This window comes from Chiloscyllium plagiosum, chromosome 31 (genome assembly GCF_004010195.1).
Source record: "Chiloscyllium plagiosum isolate BGI_BamShark_2017 chromosome 31, ASM401019v2, whole genome shotgun sequence".
Classification (NCBI taxonomy): Eukaryota; Metazoa; Chordata; class Chondrichthyes; order Orectolobiformes; family Hemiscylliidae; genus Chiloscyllium; species Chiloscyllium plagiosum.
The window spans coordinates 3,193,153-3,211,396 of NC_057740.1; the positions used below are offsets into that span (position 1 = coordinate 3,193,153).

Sequence of the window (18,244 nt, forward strand, 5' to 3'; positions counted from 1 at the left end):
AAACAGCTGCACAAACACATCATTACTCTTGTACCCCAACCCCATTGAAATAAGTGCTAATTTTCCATTAGCCTTCCCAGTTACCTGCTGCACCTGTGTGCTAGCTTTCCATATTTTTGGTACAAGTGCGCCCAAGTACCTTTGTCGTGCTTTTTCCTCCATTTAAATAATATTGTTCTTTTGATCCCCCTTCAAAAATGAAGAACTTCACATTTTCTCGTGTTATACTCAATTTGCCAACATTTTGCTCACTCACTTAACCTATCAATATCTGTACCCCTCTTGCAACTTGCCCTTTCAGTTATTTTTGTGCTATCTGCAAATTTGGCTACAGTTAATTAGTTTCTTTTCTCAAAGTCATTATTACATATGTTTAGTAACTGTAGATCCAGCATTGATCCCCATGGAAACCCATTGGTTACAGATCACCAAACTGAACAAGAACTGCGTAACCAACTCATTGCTCATTCTCTATTCACACCGATATACTATCTCCAATACCATGGGCTCTTATAACTTAACCTTTCATGAGGTACCTTGAGGATTGGCTTTTTGAAGTCCAAAAACAATACACTTACTGGTTTCCAACCATCTACTCAGGTTGAGACTTCATTGAAAAGCTAACAAATTGGTCAGGCACCATATTCTTTTCATGAAGCCATGCTGACTCTGTCTGTTTAGATTATGATTTTCAAAACGTGCTATTACTTTCTGAATAATTTATTCCAATACATTTCTGCCCATAAATGTTAGGCTAACCAGTCAACAGATATCTGCTTTCTGCCTATCTTGTTGAATAGGGTGTAACATAAGCAATCTTCCAATCCTCCAGGACTTAAGAGTCATAGAGAAGTACAGCACAGTGAATCACTCTTTGGTCCAATTCATCCATGCCAACCAGATATCCTAACCTCATCTAGTCCCATTTGCCAGCACTTGGCCTATATCCCCCTAAACCCTTCCTACTCATCGACCTATCCTGATGCCTTTTAAATGTTGCAACGTATCAGCCTCTACTACTTCCTCTGGCAGCTCATTCCATACACGCACTACCCTCTGCGTGAAAACATTGTCCCTTAAGTCCCTTTTATATCTTTCTCCTCTCACACTTAACTTATGCCATCTCGTTCAGGTCTCCCCCACCCCACGGAAAAGACTGTCTATTTATCCTTTCCATGCCCCTCATGATTTTATAAACCTCTATAAGGTCACCCCTCAGCCTCTGATGCTCCTGGGAAAACAGCCCCAGCCGATTCAGCCTCTCCCTACAGCTCAAATCCTCCAACCCTAGCAACATCCTTGTAAATCTTTTCTGAATCCTTTCAAGTTTCATAACATCCTTCCATTAGGAAGGAGAACAGAACTGCATGCAATATTCCAAAAGTGGCCTAACCAATATCCTGTACAGCCACAACGCGATTTCCCAACTCCTATACTCCCCAAAATGCAAGGATCTTTAGAGAATTATAACCAGAGCATCCACTATTTCTACCTGGCTTCTTCTTTTAGGATCCGGAGATAGAAACCATGAGGGTCAGGGGACTTATCAGCTTCATTAGATTGTCCAATACTACTTCTCTCGTGATACTGTTGGTGCTTAATTCCTCCCCCCATATTCTTAAGTATCAATGGGATATTCTAAGAACATTCACGGTAAAGACTGATGCAAAATATCTGTCCAATCCCTTTGCCATTTCCTTAGTCCACATCACCAACTCCCCAGATTTATTTTCTAAGGGTTCTTTGATGAAAGTAATTCCTTTAGCCAACTCTATCCTCACTTTCTTGCAATCTCCTCTAAGTTAAACACAGTTGTTTCCAACCCAACTTTCTCACAGTCAAACACAATATTAAATTCTGTTGTATTATGATCATTACTTTTTGGGGACCTTTTACATGGAGGTCATTCATTAACCAGGGTCATTAACCACTCCCAGATCCAGGATAGCTTGTTCCCTGATTGGTTCCTTCATTTAATTCTCTAAAAAACTATCCCTAATGCACTCGATGAATTTGCTGTTGCAATTACTGTTGTTAAACTTGATTGATTCAATTACCAAGATTAAAACCACCCATAATTATTGCTCTATTCTTCTTACATGCTCATTATTTGTTGACTTATGTCCTACCCAATACAGTGGTGATCATTAAGGGTCTATGCACTACTCCTTCCAGTAGTGGCAGTATTCTACAAGATAGAGTATTAGTAATTGCATGATTTTCAATGGACAGGATGGTTGCAGTGGTTAACACTGTAGCCTCACCTTGTCAGGGACCTGGGTTCAATTCCAGGCTTGGGTACTGTCTGTGTGGGGTTTGCACATTCTTCTCATGTCTGTGTGGGCTTTTGCTGTGTGATTTGGTTTCTTCCCACAGTCCACAGTACAAAGCTGTGCAAGTTAGGTGGATTAGCCATGATGAATGTGAGGTTACTGAGATAGGAGGGGTGCGTGGGATGTTGTTCACAGGGTCAGTGCAAACCCAATGGATCCAATGGCCTCTTTCTGTACTGTAAGGAGGACATAATCACATTATTGAATCACTCACCATCAGCATCCTGAAGGGTTACTACTGACAAGAAACTGAAGTGGATAAGAGCAGGTCAGAAGCTGGAAATTCTGAGATGAGTAACTCAGATTCCCCAAAGTTTGTCATCTTAGACAGAGCATAAATCAGGAGTGTCATGGAACACATTTCAGTTGCCTGGACATCAGCTCCAACAACACTCAACATGATCCAGGGAGACAGCTCAGTCGATTGGTACCCCAACTGCAACCTTAAACATTTACTCCCTTCACAGAGGGGTGTGTATCAAGGAGTACCACAACACACAAGAAATTCCAGATTACCCCTGACCTCAGAGTGGAAAATTAATACCCAGAATACAGTTCCAAACATCAGGATACTCATTAAAATGATGCCCTATGTCCCCATCAATTTACTTATCTACAATGTGGAATTCTTCTGATTTAATGGAGTGGCAGAGTCTCAAGGAGATGAAAAGTAAATGCCGATGTCTGAACTTGGACAACATTTCAAGCCATCTCAGTTAATTTTGAACAATCTTACTGTCAGCAGTTATATTTATCAAGAGTCAAGTGAACTGCATATGTGTAAACCCAGTTCCAGTCACATGAATTCATGCTTGGAGTATCGAAATCAATTTTGGGCCTGGTATTTAAGGATGGATCGGCTGACATTGGAGGGGGTCCAGAGGAGTTTAGAGAAATGGTCCTGCGAATAAAGGGCTTACCATATGAAGAGCAGTTGAGGACTCAGCTTGTACGGAGTGGAGTTTAAAGAGATGAGGAGGATCTGATTGAAACTTATGGAATACTGACAGGCCCAGATAGAATGCACAGAAAGGTGCTGTTTCCATGCATAGAAGAGATTAGGACCCAAGGCACAGCTTCAGTGTGAAGGGACAATCCTTTAGAAATGAAACAAGGAGGAATCAGGCAGTTAATCTGTGAAACTCATTGCTGCAGAGAGCTGTAGAGGCCAAGTCACTGAATGTATTTAAGATAGAAATATAAAGGTTCTTGATTAGTAAGGGGATCAAGGGTTATGGAGAAAAAGTAGGAGAATGGGGCTGAGAAGCATATAAGTCAAGATTGAATGACAGAGCTGACTCGATAGCCTAATTCTGCTCCTATCTGTTAATGTCTTCCTATTTCAACAATAATACAAGAATTTGCAGTCCAGCATCCTTGACATAAAGGCAAAGGGGAACAAGTTATGCTCCAGTTGCACAAAACCTTGATCAGAATCTGTTCAGACTGATGCACGGAATACATTAACCGTGGAGACAGCAGACTAGAGGATGAAACAAAGACAGCAGGTTTATGAAATCATAAGTAATAGGAGGAATAGGGCAGTTGGTCTATGAAGCCTGTTCTCTCTTTTAATGAGATAATGGCTTATCTGACTGGGATCTTGATCCCCTACTTGCCGGCTAGAATACTGAACTCGCTTGAAGATCAAAATAGATTCGACATGGTAGACAAATTAATTTCACTGATGTGGACATAGGACATAATTTTAATATGAGCCCATTCACCTCAAGTCTCAGCCTGATGTGCACTTGTGGTCACATTATTTGTATGGCTGGTCCTGGTCAGTTTCTGGTCCATGGTAACCCCACAAAATGTTGATGGTGGGTGCTGATGCCATATCAGAGGGAGGTGGTTTGATTCTGACTTCTTCATAGAATCCCTACAGAGTGGAAGTAGGCTATTCGGCTCATCAAGTCAACACCGACTCAGTGAAAAGCATCACACCCAGACCCACCCACCTGCCCTAACCCTACATTTCTTACGGCTAATCCATCAAATTTACACATTCCTCAACACTATGAGCAATGTTGCATTGCCAATCCATCTACACTGTACATTTTTGGACAGTGGGAGGAACTGGAGCACCCGGAAGCCCACGCAGTCGTCATGGGGAGAATGTGCAAACTCCAAAGGGACAGTCGCCAGATGGTGGAATTGAACCACTGTGCACCCAAGATGATCATCAGCATTGTTGGAGACGATCATTGTCTGGCGCTGTAATGACTCTAAGTGAACATTTGAATTTGGACAGAGGAATAGACTGTTTGATCCCTTAAACCCAATGGGTAATTCAATAATGGCTGATCTGTTTGTGGCCTCAACTCCACGTTGTATCTACAACTGATAGTTTCTGACTCTTGTCAGTCACATATTCACCTCCCTCTACCTTAAAAGATATTTAATAATTCCACCTACTCAACTGGGAAGAGTTGTACAAGCTCACAACCCTCAGGCAAGTAATTCTGCTCAGCTCTGTCTCAGTGTATTTTCAGCTCTGTGCTGATCTTCAAGAGTTTGCACAGTGTACCAAGATCAGCTCTCATTGTCCTAACCGCCAATAGATACACATGCAACTTGATCAACTTTTCCTTTTTTAAACAGCCAGGAATATGTCAAGTAAACCATCTTTGAACTGCCTTGAATGCAATAATGTCCTCCCTAAGGAGTCTAAAATGATACACAGTACTTAATTAACATGATCTGCCACATAATCCAAGCCTGAATATTGCCCAGGTCTTATTACATGCAAATATGGAGTCCTTTAGCACCTCAGGAATTGTCAATGTTACTGAACTCTTTTACCAACAAATATCTCCACTCAACTTTATTTTGGAGACAGGGTCATTGACGAAGCGGTTTATAATCCTACTCTAAGGAACTAAGCGCACTTGTGGTGCAATGGTACCCTCCCTGCCGCTGAGTCAGGTGAGACAGATTCAAGTTCCACCTGCTTCTGAGGTGTGATATAGATCTCTGAGGTGTGATATAGATCTCTGAACAGTTTGCTTCAATCTTGAACATCTTTTACCCAATCATTGCTCAAATAATTTATCAAAACTGTTCTCAAAAAATAATTTCACTCTGGCAACATACACTGGCTCCCCTTCTGCCAAAACTTCTGATGCTTTTTCCAGATCCTCAATCAGAAAATGTTCACAACATTAGCTCAAGCAACTATTTTAAGATCAATTAAAGTTCAAATCTCATACAACTAAGTCTTTGCATTCACTCTCCATTCCCGAGTCAAAGTCAGAATCAATGTTTTGCTCATACCTGAAGATTTTGAAATGGTGGGAAGGGGTTTGAAAAGAAAGGAAAAGGAGCCATGAACTTGCCTGCCACTGGTTTTAATGGAGGTGAGCAGCCAAATCATTGGCAGGTAGCAGGAGACTAACTACAATATTTTAAGAAAGCCATTTGCTTCTATTTTAAATGAAGACTTGTTTTTATTACCTTCAGCCTAGGTTTCTGGTCTTCACGTAAGGTAGCAGAGCCATTTGCCTGCCTTCAAATATCTTCCAAATACCTTCATATCACTGCTTGCAAGGAAGAGGAACAGGAGCGCTTTCAAGCATTTCCTCAACCTAGTCTACTTTTCCAAATGTTCAACCACCCCTCTTAACAACTGAATTCTGACTCCTCTTAACCACAATATGATACATGCTTCATCCCACTGTTTTCCAGCCCAATAGCCCAGCCACCCTGTCCAGCTCGCTGGCTGTCAACTGGGTAAGAGCCAAGATGAAAGCTTGCACAATAGGCCTCACTAAACAAGGGTTCCCATTACCAAATCTTCCCCTTTTCCTTTTCAAATCTCTTTTCCTGTCTTGGAGGTAATATAGGAATTACTTGTTTCCACTGGAAATTGCACACAATGCAGCCTTTCGTTATCAGCTTACTTTCTGAAGTGAAGTCGTTCCTGGAATTTGCTTGAGGGCCTTGTCCACATCACCACCTGCACCCGTACGGTCAGCATGTTTTGATTCAGGCACATTCATTTCTTCAGCATCCCGTATCTGGTCAGCAAATGCCTCAATATCCTCCTGCAGTAAAGAGAAAATAATTTAGCCAAGAACCATGCACTGCTGAGCAGCTATGACAGCAGCCAGGTTGTATCCCAAAGCCTAGCAGCAATTAGTTTTACGATATTGGTTTCTATAAACTGCCTGCACTCTATTAATGATGAGTCATGATCACAACAGGGGAAGAGAGAAATAAATGTGTTAACATGCTGCCCAACGTACACCCAGAGCTTATTGTGCCCAAAAGACCCACATCTTATTCAGTGAATCAGTGTCAGTGACCGGGTTGTCTTCTCTTCTGATATCTTCCCCCCCACCCCACCCCCAGCCTGAAATGTACATTGCTCCTTCCCTTTCAAAAATTTCATAATGTATTCCTCAATCCCTTTGGCCAATTCTCAACCTCATTTGCCAAAGACCATAAAGAATTCGTTATGCCCGCCCACCTTGCCTGAAACCCCAAGTTTGAGTCTTCCAATCAGGTTTCTGCTCATGGTACAACTTTGAAATGTTCCTGGTTAGTTCCTAGTAACCTTCCACATCATTTGTGTCTGATTTGGATATAGTACTGCTCAGCCTCTTGAAATTCTCTTTACCTTCTGCCATCTTGTACTACACAATCCTTCTACATCTCTCCACTGTTATCCAGCTAGGTAGTTCTCTCTCATCTATCCAATCGTAGTCACAGAATCTCAATAATGGCTTCTCTTTGCAATCCCACACCATTACGTATAGAGTCCTCCAGAATGTTCTAACTCCCACATCTTCTAAATCTTTAACATGAGCTGAAACCCAGTACTAAAGCAGTGCTACACTCTCAGATGTAGTCTTTAGGTTTAGATATTAAACTAAACCATGGCTAACTCATTAAGTGAAGGACTTCAGGACACCATCTGGGGGCAGAGGCTATCTCCTGGTGTCTTGGGTACAAACAAAGTTGGAACTACACAAGGTCAGAGTTTGTCTTAAGACTGTAGAGCTCAAAGATAGCCTGAAAGAGGTAGAGGGCAACAAGATCGTGAAAGGGTTTAAGATCAAGGATGGAAAGAATAAAATGTAGATATTGGGGAAATAAGATCCAGAGGACAAAAAGGATGCATTAACTGGACTGGGAGCGGGTTAGGATACGGGCTGCAATTTGGAAGACAGATAATTTATCAGGGGAACAGTGGCATAAAAGCAGAAAGAAAGCACCCAGCTATACCAATCTCTTATTGCCAACATCTCAGATTGCCAGTATTAGATGATGTTATAAAGGCACTCCATATTTTAATATTGCTTGGATAATCTGTTATGAAGAATTGTGGAAAAAAGGAATTTATCTGAGATTTCAATTATATGACCTATCGTTACATGTAAGAAGATCCTATGGCACACTTAAGAACAGGCTGCCCTGCCCAATATTTAAGTTTTTAACCAATCTCACCAAAAGCCAGACCAAATGGTCGCTTCTGATGCTAGGCAAACTCAACATTCCTGTAAAGTTACTGTAAATCACAGAAAAGTTTGGATATAACTGCAAACTCTTTGCTCTTTATTGGTTGACTGAACCCAATGATCTCACAGTAAGGAACACAAAACAAAAGCATAGATGAAGGAGTTATAAATTCAAAGTGAGCTAAAATAAGAATCTGAAATTACAGCAGGCAGAATTAAAGGTGGGTAGAAAAAGGCGAAAATAAAAACAGTCCAAAGACTATATCACCCCACACTCCTGCCCCTGCTTCAAAGGCTATTTTTGATTTTAAAAGCTAAAATGTTGTGCATCTCCCTAATGCATCTATGACTGCATTCTGCAGCTGACTGCAAATTACATGGTCTTCCAGTTGCCCTCCAGGTACAAAGGGCTAACAACCATCCAACTCGACTGCAAGCTCACCATCCCAGTCGAATCGTGAAATATCACAACTGCATGACTGTTAAGTGCACATTACAAGCTCCTGATGGTCACAAAATCTTGTCCTTCATTTCAGAGATTTTTAAATTTAATTTTTAATTTTAATTTTAATTTTAAACTTTCAAAGATTTCTGCAACGCAATGGAGGAGGATATTGGTCGAATTATACCAGCTCTGATTATGCCTGAAAATACAAAGGAGTCAATCATACCAGAGGTTTCATTAATGGCTTGGTTAGCTTGTATCTGCACATTTAAACAATTGTTTGCAAACACCCTCGGGTCTTTATTTTCTTACATCCCCTTTAAAATTATCATTCAGTTGTGATTGTTTCTTCTCATTCTTCCTTCTCAAGTGCATGCCTCACAATACTGAATTCCATCTACCATGTTTCTATCTATTTCACCAGCCATTGTCTATCACTATCTCAATCATTTATTATACTTACAGTCAGCAGATGTACAGCACGGAAACAAACCATTTGGTCCAACTTGTTTATGCTGACGAGATAGCTGAACTTAATCTAGTCCCATTTGCCAGCATTTGGCCATATCCCTCCAAATTCTTTCTATTCGTATACCCATCCAAATGCCCTTTAAATGCTACCAAATTGTACTCTGCATCCTTAATGTTAATGTTTATTAAAAACAGCAAGCCATAATTTAGAACCCTCAGAAACATAACTGTACACCACACACTCCCACTCTGAAAAAAAGCTTCAACTCTGTTGCATTCACTGTTGTTAATGTTCATTTATCCAACATACTTGAAGTTTAGTACCTCCTTTGTAATGATATTTTATAAAATCTCTTTCAAGAATCCATATGCACAATAACATTCAAATAATGCTCAACCATCCTCTTAACACAAAGAAGTTAGACAAACACATTTTGCCCTGAACAAATCAATGCTGTGGTCCTTCTTACTCTTTAACTTTGTCCAAAGTTATTATTTCAATGCACCAACTGACATGACACAGGCTGGCCTACAAATGTCACGTTTCACCCTTTGTTGAACAAGGATGCATGTGGAATTGCTTTTTTTTGGAATGGAGGAAAATACATAGCAGAGTCCCCCATCCTTCATTACTAAGGTCCTGAAATGAATTTAAAACAGAGATGGAGAAGAGGACAATTTCTAAATTTGTGAATGACTGCAAACTTGGATGTGCAGTAAACAGCAAAGAAGATAAAATATTGAGTTCCCATGTGTGTTCAGATGCGAGATTATATCATGATAAATTAAACATCAATAGGAACACTGGCCACTAGTGAATATGTTGGTTGTACTATCTTTCCATTGAATGGGAATCGGATTTGGAGATCAAATCCAAAGTTTGCTCATTGCCTTGAGGAGAAAAATCAGCACCAGTCTTTAAATGTACTCTACTATGGTATTTCGGTCTTCACCAATTTTTTTTTTGGAGTTCCTATTTTTAAAACAAGTTATACCAAATTCAAGATTGGTTCCTTGGGGTGCCTAACTATGGTGCTGAGAACTGGGCTCCATCTCCACTTGGAAGGCTGGAATTCTGGCATTTGGCAGCCGATGGTCAGTGACTCTCGGCTTTGTCAATCTGAAATCTACTTTCACGTATTTTCAAAACAAAGTCAAAGTTTGGTGATTTTTCATTTCTTGTTTGGCTTCTTAATAAACAGAATTTTTTTACCATGTAGAACATTGCTACACTTGAACGGTTGCCAATCGCCTGACGGCAGGACAGAACCTGTTAAATTGGTCTTTACCTTCCAGCACCACCACTAAATCTTTGAATTTTTAGTGATCAAATGGAACTTCGCAATAAACTGTTTATTGTTGTTAAATTTGGGATCTGCTAGGACCACTCAGCTCCTGACTTTATTACAGCCTGGCGACAAACAGAAAGAAATGAAATCAGCTCAGGCTGTCTACCCTTGACATGGACCTTGTTCAATTTCTGGATGTAAGTTTGCTCGCTGAGCTGGAAGGTTCTTTTCCAGACATTTCGTCACCATAGGTAATACCTTCAGTGAGCCTCTGAGGAACAAACCCAAATGTAATGGAAAATTAACAAATTTTACATTTACTGTGAAATTTGAAAGAGAATGCTTTTCTAAAATTTAATGCTGTGCTGAGCTTTGTAAACAATGCTTTGATGAGATTTGCAGCCAGCTTGTCTCTGTTTGAACTTTGTAAACATTCAACTTGACTTTGCAACAGTCAAATTCAGCGAAAGCTGAAGAACTGTTATGTCCAAGACCAGGGGATGAGAGAACAACAACTTGAGTTTTCCCAGTCTTTGCCCTTGAGAGCGTGATAAGAAACAGTATAAGATCTGAATTATGCTCAAGTTCCCCTTACATTGAGGTATCTGGCTGAATGTATTGGGTCAATTCTGCAGAATTTAAATAAAGCTCCGTTCTTTGCTCTTGCTAACAGTTGAGTCGAGTCGACTCGATTTCCACGACACCAAACAAGCAGACAAAACACATCCAGAAACCCTAGCCACTCTCCCCTACATCAAAGACACCTCAGAAATGACTGCCAGACTACTCAGACCCCTTGGCATCATGGTGGCCCACAAACCCACCAACACACTAAAACAGCAGCTAATGAACTTGAAAGACCCTATACAGACAACAAGCAAAACTAATGTCATCTACAAAATACCTTGCAAGAACTGTAACAAACCCTACATTGGAAAAACAAGCAGAAAACAAACCACCAGGATATATGAACATCAACAAGCCACAAAAAGACATGACCCACTCTCACTAGTATCCTTACATACAGATGAGGAAGGACACCACTTCAGCTGGGACACACATTCATCTGAGGACAAGCAAAACAGAGACACGCACGAGCATTCCTAAAAGCATGGCATTCCAACTGAAACTCTACCAACAAACACATTGACCTGGATCTCATTTGCTCACCCTCTTGAGAAAAATACAGGAAATGACATCATCATAGGAAATGACATCATCACAGGAAATGGCATCACCAACCCAAGGAAACTCGAACATATAAATAGGAAGCGGCTCCACCAGCAGTTCTTCATTCCAAGGCTCATTGATGATGTTACCTAGTATGGTGATGAAACGTCTGGAAAAGAACCTTCCAGCTCAGCGAACAAACCTACATCCAGAACCTCAATCTGAACTATAAATCTTCTCAACAGTGTTCAATTTATAAAACTATGCATAACTTGCGGGTGAATAAATACTGCTATGAAACAATTACATATAGAAATTAAGAAGTTAGTAGCAGGATCATGGTTGATCATTGAGCTTAATACCCAAACCTCACTTTTCCGTATCCTTTCATCCCTTTAGCAACAAAAAATGCATCTATTTTCTTCTTGAAAACACAACATTTTGGCCTTCAACACCATTTGGTAGGGAATGCATAGAGTCACGATCCTCTGGGGGCAAACATTTCTCATCACAGTCCTAAATGGTTTACCCCTCATCCTTAAATTACAAGCCCGCATCTAGACTCCTCCACCACCTGGGACAACCTTTCTGCAACTAACCTGTCTAGTCCGGTTTTAAATGTTTCTATGAGATCCACCCCCATTCTTCTAAGTACCAGTGAGCACAATTTTAACTGACTCAATACATCAGTCCTACCATCCCAAGAATCAATGCGGTAAAACTTCAGTGCACTTCTTCAGATAAGCTGACTAAAACTGTACACAATATTTCAAATGTGGCCTCACATATGCGATGATTAATTGCAGCAAGACACCCTTGGTCCTGAACTCAAATCCTCTATAAAGGCCGACAATTAACTTCTTTATGGCCTGCTCCACTACATGCTCACTTTCAGCAACTAGTTCATGAGGGCATGTGGCTCTCCCTCAATTTACATCCAAATAATCTGCCTTCCTTTTTTTATTCCAACCAAATTAGATAACCTTACATTGATCCACATTATACTACATCTACCATGCATTTACCTCCTGACTCAGTCTGCCAACATCAACTAAAAACATCTCTGCATCCTCCTCACAGCTCACCCTTTCACCCTGCTGATTGCTATCTCCAATACTGAAGATATTACATATAGTTCCCTCACATAAATCACTAACATATACTGTGAATAGCTGGGCTCCTACTACCTCACTCGTCACTGCCTACCATGCAGAAAAAGATCCAATTATTACTACTTTTTTGTTGTCCTCTATCCAATTTTCTATTCATCTCATTACTTCTACTTCCATGCACTTCAATTTTAAGCATTAATCTCTTATGTGGGACTTTGTCGAAAGCTTTCTGAAAGTCCAAATAAACCATATCTGCTGACTCTCCCAATTGACTCCACTAGTTATATCCTCTAAGAATTCCAGTACATTTCTCAAACATGATTTCCCTTCTGCAAACCCATGCTGACTATCTGATTCTACCACTATTTTCTAAACGATTTGTTACATAATCCTTGATTTTATACTTTAACATTCTCCTCACTCCTGACATTAGATACACTGGTCAAAATTCCCTGTTTTCTCTATGCCCATTTTTAAACTGTGGTGCTAAATAGGAATGGTTCCAGAATATAAAGAATCTTGCAAGATGGCCACCAATGCATAGCCTATTTCTCAAACCCCTTACTTAAAAACTCTGGGTTGCAGACTACCAGGCTTTGGGTATTTATCTGATTTCAATTCCATCAACTTCTCCAACATCATTCTCTATTAATAGACATTTGCTTCAGCTCCTCCCCCTGACTTAACCCTGTGTTTTCCTTCATTTCTGGTACATTTCTGAGGAAGGATGGTCTTGCTCTCAAGGAAGTGTAACAAAAGTTTACTAGGCTGCTTCCGGGGACGGCAGGACTGACATATGAGGAGAAATTGGCAGAGCTGGGATTGTTTTCACTGGCGTTCAGATGAATGGGGATGTCTCAGAGATTTATAACAGGACTAGATAGGGCAGATGCACCCGAAGGTGGCTATGTTCAGAAACGGGGTCATAGTCTGGAGATTCGGAGTGGACCATTTCGGATGGAGATAAGGAGATATTTCTTCACCAAAGAATGGTCAGCCTGTGAAGTAGTTGATGCCTAAACATTGAACGTATTCAAGAAGTGGCTACCTACTGCATTTGGGCTGAATAGGATCGAAGGTTATGGGGTTAGGCTATTGAATTGGATGATCAACCATGATCATGATCATGATGATTGGCGGAACAGGCAAGGAGGGCCAAATGTTTCCTCCTATGTTTCTATTATTTACAATTCTTTTTGAGAAGACAAAAGTGAAGTTTGAATTTAAGTTTGTCAGCCATTTCTTTGCTCTCCATTATACATTACTCCATTTCTGGCTGTAAGGAACCTATATTAGTTTCACCAACCTTTTTCGCTTTACTTTTATAGTCAGTTATGGTCCCCACAAACTTGCTCTCATACTCGATTTTCACTTTTTTAATCAATCCCTTGGTCCCCCTTTTCTGACATATAACCTGCTCCTCATCCTCAAGTCAACTTTTTTTTTTCTTTCTTATCGATTTGTATGTCTTTTTCGCTTTTTAAAAAGATTGATTAGAATCTTGAGCTTCCCTCATAAATCAAGGTTTGGCCACCATTCTTTGTACCAGACAGGAATTAAAAATTTTTGTAGTTCAAACATTCACTCTGAATGTTTGCCATTGCCTTTTTTTTCAGGAACATTTCCAAATCCATCATCACCAACTCACACTTAATATCATCATTGTTCTCCTTATTGAGATTGAGATCGAGGGCCCTCATCTCAGAATCAACTACCTCACTCTTCATCTTGATGAAGAATTCTTTCAAGGAGCCTCTCAAATACATTGTCATTACAGTAGTCCCCCTGTACCTGCGGGGGATACATTCCAAGACCTACCACGGAATCCCAAAACCGCAGATTGGAGTGAATCCATTCATTTAAATGGGACATTTATCTTCCTGGCAGCCCCCGGTCCCAGAAGGTTCCCTGTAATATGTTCAGCCATGGTAACCAAGGGTAACTGAAACTACGGAAACTGACTCCGCGGATACGGCGGTCGACTTGTACTCCTTACTCATTGCATACTACGCAGTCTATAGTGGCCTTTTCCAGAGGCTCCTCAAAATCTTGATCTAAAAATCAATCTCTACAGTCTTGGAATTCCTCCTGTATGGTACTGTGATGAATTTAATTTGCACAATATATATAGATCCAAGTCACTCAATTGCATATGTTCCTAAACAGTATGCATTGCGATTTCCTATTTAATGCCATTCCCAACACAATTTTATAATCTACATAACACCGCCCCACTTTTTTTTTTGCCCTTGGTATTTTTCAATTCTACCCACAGCGCTTTGGCATTGTTGGAGCTAATATCTTTGCTCAATATTTTGTTTATAGCCTTTTTAAACCAATTATGCAATTCCACTGACTTTTTTTAAGAATCCTTGTGAATACCCTGGATGTTCAGTTCCCATCTCTGGTCACCCTACAGCCACGTCTCCATGGTCCCAACCATATCACACATGCTTACATCTGCTTGCATGATTATTTCATTTACATTATTTCGAATGCTCCGGGTATTCAGGCACAAAGCCTCAAGGCTTGTCTTTGTAACAATCCTTGTCCCGTTCCCATTTTTTTGTCTGTGGGCTTGTTTGATTTTGACCTTTCGTTCCTCTGCCGATCACTACTTAATCCCCTTTCTGCCTTCTGTTATTCAAGATATCAAAGCAATGAAATCAAAACATGAAGAGCAGAAATAAGCCATTCAGTCCCTCAAGACTGCTGTACCATTTAACCAGCTCATCAGCTTGTGGCCTTAACTTGCTTTTGCTGATTTCTCCCAGACACCTAAACTTTGTGGATCTGAAGTCTACCTGAAGTCATTGACGATCGCATTCAATAACCCAAACTCTACCACTCAAAAGAAGAGAATTCCAAAACTAAGAGCTTCAGAAGAAATCATTCTTCATCTTCACCTTAAATAGTAAACTCCTTATTTCAAAAATACAGTTTTAGACTCCCTCACAAAGCAAAACATCACCTCAGCATCGACTCTGCCAAGCCCCAACTGAGTCTTAGCTTCACTTGCCTGCTTTCCACCAAGATCCTCCTCTGAACATTCCTCGATTTCACAATCCTCAGCTCGGTATCCTGAAGAACAAACACAGGTTAACTGCACTTTCATTTCCCAGAAGCAATCGCAGCTTGCCACAGACTGGATAGTGTAGTGCATTAAGACAACTAACTGCTGCCAGCTGGACATAAATGCAGTCCATGCTGAATCAAAGTATCTTCTTTGGGAAATCAAATGTTAAGGAAAGGCGCACAGTTAATGACAGGATCCTGAACAGCATCAATGGACAGAGATCTTGGGGTTCAAGTCCATAGCTCCCAAAGTGGCTATGCAAGTAAATAAGGTGGTAAAGAAAGTTTGCTTTTACTGGCCAGGGAAATGAATACAAAAGTCAGAAAATCATGTTGCAGTTTTATAAGACTTTGGTTAAGCCACACTTAGAACTTTGCATTCAATTCTGCTTGCCATATTACAGGAAGGATGTAGAGGCTTTGGAGAGTGTGCAGAAGAGGTTTACCAGGATGCTGTCTGGATTGGAGGACATGAAGTATAAGGAGCCTAGAAAAACTTGGGTCACTTTCTCTGGAGTGGTGGAGGCTGCGGGGAGACTTGATAAAAGTCCTTAAAATTATGAAGTGCATAGATAGGGTTGACGGTCAAAATCTTATTCTCAGAGTTGAAATGTCTAATATTAAGGGGCATGCATTTAAGGTGAGGAGGGAAAGTTCAACGCAGGTGTGCGGGGCAAGTTTTTTTTAAAACATAGAGAGTGATCGGAGTCTGGAATGTGCTGCCAGAGGTGGTGGTGGTCATCGATATGACAGGGGCATTTAAAAGACTTTTAGATAAGTACATGAATATGCAAAGAATGGAGGGATATGGACCAAGGGCGGGGATTAGTTTAATTTGAGGTCATGCAGGCATAACATCATGGGCCTAAGGCCCCATTGTACAATTCAATGTTCTTCTTTCCATCGCGAGGGTGCCGAAGGTGGCTAATGGAGGAAGTGGATTTATCAACCTTCTCAATTTACAGGGTGTGCTAACTGATACTAATAGGGTTACTCAAAAACTTATCACTTTAATGATATTGCACTTTAAGAAGCAAGCACAAAACAAAATATACTGAAGCAAATCTTTACAGAACTTGACAATTTATTTTTCTCCTACCTTTACCAATCTTCTTTGATGTTCTGCTGTTTGGAGTCTCTGGGCTGATTAAAATTTCATCAGGGTTTCCTCCTTCCTCTTGGATTACCTGAAATCAAGAAGCAAATTATTAACATGGGACAAAGTCAAACTTTTCTACAAAGCTAAAGAAAAAACACAAGAGAACTGTGAATGCTGGAAATCAGAAACAAAAACAGAAAGTACTGGACAAGCTTAGCAGGTCTGGTGGCATTTGTGGAGAAAAATAAGAGTTAACATTTTGAGTCCTGTGACCCTTCTTCAGAACTGCATTTCTGCTTTAGTTTTTATTCTATGGAACCATCTTGCTTTGGAAATTGTGTCAGCTGCTCCTTATAATAATTCCAGGTGACAAGATTGTAGAAGTGCCATAGGTATGAAAATTATAACAAGAGGCCCAAGGAAGGAAATAAGGGGGAAAGACTGTCTGAGTTGACTTGAGCAGGTTATGTGAAAGGAATGAAGAAGTATTTTATATAAGAAATCATAAAAGACGATCCATAGGAAAGGCTGGCTGATTAGAAAATAGAAATTTGAGATTTGGAGACAACGGCTATGATTTAAATATCATGCCAATCACTATACACTATTTGTATTCAAATATTCCTCCAATGCCTTCTTAAATGCCTCAATTGAACCTGCCTCCACCATATTCCCAGTGCATTCCTTCCACTACGTATGCAAGCATACGCAAGCATGCATTTTCTGCTCATTGAAATTTATTCGCTGGATACTCATCAAACTATTTGCATTTAAAATCCTCCTCCTCTTTAAATCCACAAGGGAATCAAGTGGTATGGGGGAAGCAGAAGAGTGAGGTTAAGAACACAGTCAGATCAGCAAAGATTTGACTGAATGACAGAGCAGGCTCAAAAGGCTGATAAAAACCAAAAGAACTGCAGATGCAAGAAATCAGAAACAAAAACAGAAATTATTGGAAAAGCTCAGCAGATCTGCCAGCATCAGTAGAGAGAAATCAGAGTTAATGTTTCAGTCACTGGGCCTGAAAGGTTAACTCTGATTTCTCTCCACAAATACAGTCAAACCTGCTGAGCTTTTTTGGTAATTTCTGCATTTGTTTTCCAAAAGACCTATTATTACTATTTCCCTCCCCCAAAATGACATTGCACCTACCTTAGCATTTTCTTTGTTTTACACCTTTCAGTGTTCACCCTTTACCTTTCCCAATTCCACCTTTAGCACATTGCCCTCAAATCTACCATTACTGTTAGTGCAAAACCCAGTTCTATTCTCTCAAAACAACTTTCTCTCTTGGTGTTCCCAAGCCTCGTTATTGGTTCCAGCTTCTAAATACCCTTCGAAGTGCTACAACATGCAAGTGAAATACAATTTTCATTGTTGATACAGATTGAGGCCAACTCTTAACATAAAAAATGATTCATTCCTTTGATAGGTCAAGCTCAGCTTTTCTTCAGAGTCATCGAGATGTACAGCACGGAAACAGACCCTTCAGTTCCAACTCGTCCATGCCAACTCCTAACCTAATCTGGTCCCATTTGCCAGCACTTGGTCCATATCCTCTAAACCCTTCCTTATCATATACCCATCCAGATGCCTTTTAAATGTTGTAATTCTATCAGCCTCCACCACTTCCTCTGGCAGCTCATTCCATACATCCACCACCTTCTGCGTGAAAAAGATGCCCCTTTTATATCTTTCCCCTCCTACCTTAAACCTATGCCCTTCCAAGGAAAACACTTTATCTATTTACACTATCCATACCCCTCATGATTTTATAAACCTCGACAA

General features: G+C 40.3%; 1 protein-coding gene across 4 annotated transcripts in view; it reads right to left on the reverse strand.

Moving 5' to 3' along the window:
* The window catches only part of LOC122565146 (scaffold attachment factor B1-like), an 85,288-nt gene extending 68,720 nt beyond the window's left edge, over window positions 1-16,568 (reverse strand). For 2 of the 4 annotated variants that reach the window (XM_043720822.1, XM_043720824.1), the window contains exons 1-3: window positions 16,457-16,567; window positions 15,302-15,363; window positions 6,236-6,379 (exon numbers count right to left, since the gene is read on the reverse strand). In XM_043720822.1, coding sequence (XP_043576757.1) covers window positions 6,236-6,334 — 99 coding nt within the window. In that variant the 5' untranslated portion in view covers window positions 6,335-6,379; window positions 15,302-15,363; window positions 16,457-16,567. Of the gene's footprint in view, window positions 1-6,235; window positions 6,380-15,301; window positions 15,364-16,456 lie in introns of all 4 variants that reach the window. The other 2 variants (XM_043720820.1, XM_043720823.1) reach the window with 2 other exon arrangements.
* Between the last annotated feature and the right edge of the window lie 1,676 nt (window positions 16,569-18,244).